This window comes from Apaloderma vittatum, unplaced genomic scaffold, assembly GCF_000703405.1.
Source record: "Apaloderma vittatum isolate BGI_N311 unplaced genomic scaffold, ASM70340v1 scaffold17899, whole genome shotgun sequence".
Lineage (NCBI taxonomy): Eukaryota > Metazoa > Chordata > Aves > Trogoniformes > Trogonidae > Apaloderma > Apaloderma vittatum.
The window spans coordinates 8,315-12,155 of record NW_009736797.1 but is presented as its reverse complement, the minus strand read 5'-3'; the positions used below and the strand labels follow the sequence as shown (position 1 = coordinate 12,155).

The window sequence follows — 3,841 nt, the reverse complement described above, 5'->3', positions numbered from 1 at the left end:
CGGGAGAGGGCAGGCGGTCTGAAACACTCAACTGCGTTTGCAGTTTGGGGAGCCCAGGAAGGGGACGGATAAAAGCGGGGCTGGCCCTGGTTTGGGTTTTATTTGCGATAGGATTCAGGCCCTGATTCGGATTAAAGGGTGAAGGGAGTCAAATAATAGCCAGAACGTAATAAAATAAAGCAGAGTCAGTTGAGGAGTTTCACTTAACATCCGTGATTCCGACAGCTCCTTTCATTCCCATCAATCCCCAAACTCTGTTATCTCCAGAGCTGCTAATTCTCATCGTGATTTGGGTCGGCTGCAGGGATTCCCAGCTCTCCAGGCTACATCTGTGGGAAAGATGATGCCCCTACTCAGGCAGTAACTGTGATAAAAACTCGCAGCCAAAATATTGCGTCGGTTTAATCTGGCATCTGCTTTGCCTCTACTCTGAGCTGTAAAACGCAACGGCTCAGTAGGTGCTTCCCCACCAGCTGCGAAATCCCCGCAGGATTAAAAGAACCGAAGGCGAGACAGGTTGGATAAAAGATTAAAAAAAAAATCTCAACCTCATTTTTCACCTGCAGTTTAGACTCTCCTGGAACACCCTGCCCTTCAGATGTGGCCATGATGAGTGGATGTCTTAAAAAAAAAAACCCTGCTACTGAAAAAGCCTGGTTATTGCCACCAAGAGGTGCTTGGATCTCTCAGGAAGTCCCTCCTGGATGCACTAATTGATGTCTCTTAAAAGAGGTTACAAAAAAAGAAAAAAAAAGGAATAACCAAACTTCAGGACCTACCAGAGAGGTAACTTAAAGAGAGAGAGAAAAAAAAGAAAGATGATGTAAATGGGAGTTTGTTATTTTATTCTCGGCTGTTCGAGGAGTCTTTTTACATCGAAAACTTGGGACTTGACTTCATTTCACCAGCTTAAGCAGCATTAAAAAGCAACCTAATAAGGGATTTCATTTTGTAACACGAGGGCAGGTTTTCACCCCAGATTACCCAAAGGTGCCTTCCCTAATGCAGATTTATCTGGAACGACACACATTTTGGGCAGAGGAAGCTTTTCTGGCAAGATACGACGCGAAACCTTTCTCCTATCAATGACAGGGATAAACCCCACAATAACCATCCCCGGGGCTTCCCTGAGCTTCTGGGCAATTTCACATTCCTGACACTTTTAAACACAAAACCTGGAATTCTAAACAGACAATCCACCAAGGAGCAGGATCTCGAGCTTGTTTCTCTCCAGCTCTGTATGATACAGAAAAAAAAAAAAAACAAAAAACAAACAAACAGCAAAACAAAACCAAACAACAAAGGGGCACGGGGGGAACGAACATAATCAAAAATTAAAAAAAAAGTGCTGGTCACCGATAAAGTGCATTCAGTTCCACCTCAGCTCTTCAACCCTGTGCTTACGGGATTTTCCACCTCCCTCCCAAGGCCGAGCCCCAGCGTGCTGGCTGGGAAAGCACGAAAGACGTCGGAAGCCCTGAGTTAGCGCGACGCCACGTTAGACAGAAGATCTCGTAACATTTTGCTGTCGTTTGGAGGAGGAATTTGTTCTCCTTGCGGGGCAAAACCTTCTCCTGGGGGTATCAGGGAGTTCCATCCCCTTAGTACCACAGATCCTGCAGGTTTACTGCTTTCAGGCAGCACAAAAAGTCTCATCTGGAAGGTCATAGGATCATAGAATCATAGAATCATAGAATGGCCTAGGCTGGAAGGGACCTTAGAGATCATTTAATCCACATTTAATCCCTGTCATGGGCAGGGACACCCCTCAACTAGATCTGGCAACACACGGGGACCGAATTGGGATCGAACGACACTTTTGGCTCCACTCACACAAACGTCGTCCTGAAGGTTTAAAATCCCTGAAGGATGAAGCCGTGGTCACGCCTGCTGAAGCCAGAGCACGATGCTCAGGTTTGGCTCCCTCTGGAGAGGCTCCAGCATTGAGACAGGAACTCGGGGCGGGGGGAAATGAAAAGAAAAATCTCAAAACTCAAGGCAGAGCACAGTCTTCCTGCTGCCTTTCAAGGCGGGGATCTGCCGCGCAAGGGACATGCCCTCGTCGTACTTTGGGCGGCAAAAGGCAGCATCTCCACCACTTATTGCACGTGAAACCAAGAGAGCAGCCACGGTGGCTCAGAGCAAGTGGAAAAAGCGTGTTTGGGACCAGCCATCTGGAGGGAAACATCCTTGGACGTGCAGAGAGAGCGGCTTCCTCAGCCGTGGTGATACCCTAGAGGAACGCTCCGGTGTGAGTTGGCTCATCTTCAGCGAGGAAGGAGCGTGGATAAAGTCAACCATGGTCTGGCAGCAGTTTGTCCTCGCTGCTGGTGTTGAGCCAAAGCCTGAAGGTTCATGGAAAGTCAGGAATGGGCTGCAGGGCCTCTAATTAGTCCTGAGCCTGCTGGGGGGTTAATTTGCCTTCAGCTGGAGCACGCAGGTCTCTCGAGTCTTGTCCTTGGCGTCAGGCAGTCATCGCTTATTAACGCAGAGGTGGGATCCAGCGCTCTCACCACAGACAGACAGACAGGCAGGCAGACAGACGTTCGTATCTGAGGGTATCGCCTCCAAATCCCTTTGCAGCCGGCGGAGACAGGTGCTCCCGAGGCAAACTGTGTCATCCCAGCACGGGCAGCTAAAACAGGACGGATGAATCACGCTCCAGAAGTAGCTGTTGCTCTTCGCTGACTGCAAAGGGTGCCTGGTTAGATCACACGGAGACGCCTTTGGGCTAGAGACAGGTGAAATTGGGCAAAATTAATCCTGCTCAAAGAATGAGAGAGCCACAGCCTCGAACACAGTGACAGACCAACAGATTCCCCCAGGAGACACTACAGCTTCAAGCCAGCGCTACGTGGTGCCTGAGCCTGTCTTTGCTCACCAAGAAGAAGAAGTACTGCCTCATAAATACTATTTACAGCAGTTTGCTTAAATTAGGATTAACTTCTTGAGGGGGAGGTAGAAGAGAAAGAGATAAGAGACTTCATACTGCGGGAGCTAAAGGTATCGTCCTTCCCGGCCGCCTTCATCCCCTTCAGTTGTAGGACAGGTACCGGATTAATCGGGGAGGAATATTGAGCTTGGCAATCTTCTCCAGCGCTCGCTGCCCGGCGGCTTTCCTCACCGTAACCCTGCAGAGCTGTGACAAGCTCAGAGGCGTTTCTAAAACGAGAAAAAGAGGAGCTGAAGTCAGGATCTGCAGCTCAGCTCCCTTCAGAATCTGCAACCATCCTGGATCTAGTCTCAAGTTTAATGACACAAATCAGAAGATTTTAAGAAAAACAAACCCAACCCAAAACTAACGCAGCCAGCACAGTGCTGTTACAAGAGAAGAGAAGAGAAGAGAAGAGAAGAGAAGAGAAGAGAAGAGAAGAGAAGAGAAGAGAAGAGAAGAGAAGAGAAGAGAAGAGAAGAGAAGAGAAGAGAAGAGAAGAGAAGAGAAGAGAAGAGAAGAGAAGAGAAGAGAAGAGAAGAGAAGAGAAGAGAAGAGAAGAGAAGAGAAGAGAAGAGAAGAGAAGAGAAGAAAAGAGAAGAGAAGAAAAGAGAAGAGAAGAGAAGAGAAGAGAAGAGAAGAGAAGAGAAGAGAAGAGAAGAGAAGTCAAGTCAGAGGAAGAAGGGGCTTTAAGGTGCTCACTATGCAAAGGTCTACAAAGACAGGAGATATTTTATCAGAGGTGATTCTCCCCCTTTGCTCTGCTCTTCTGAGACCCCTCCTCGAATACCACGTCCAGTTCTGGTGTCCCCAACCATAAGAGGGACATAGATCTGTTCGAGCGTGTTCAGAGGCCACAAAGTGACCCAGGGGCTGGAGCAGCTCTGCTCCGAGGACAGGCTGAGTGAG

At 48.4% G+C, this 3,841-nt stretch overlaps 1 protein-coding gene across 1 annotated transcript in view; it reads right to left on the bottom strand.

The window, feature by feature from the left end:
* Window positions 1–2,989: 2,989 nt before the first annotated feature.
* ASB13 (ankyrin repeat and SOCS box containing 13) overlaps window positions 2,990–3,841 on the bottom strand; it is a gene marked incomplete at its 5' end in the record, with an annotated part of 7,302 nt that continues 6,450 nt past the window's right edge. Inside the window, one exon of the mRNA XM_009877096.1 lies at window positions 2,990–3,162. Within this exon, the coding sequence (XP_009875398.1) occupies window positions 3,035–3,162 (128 nt within the window). The remainder of the gene's footprint in view (window positions 3,163–3,841) is intronic.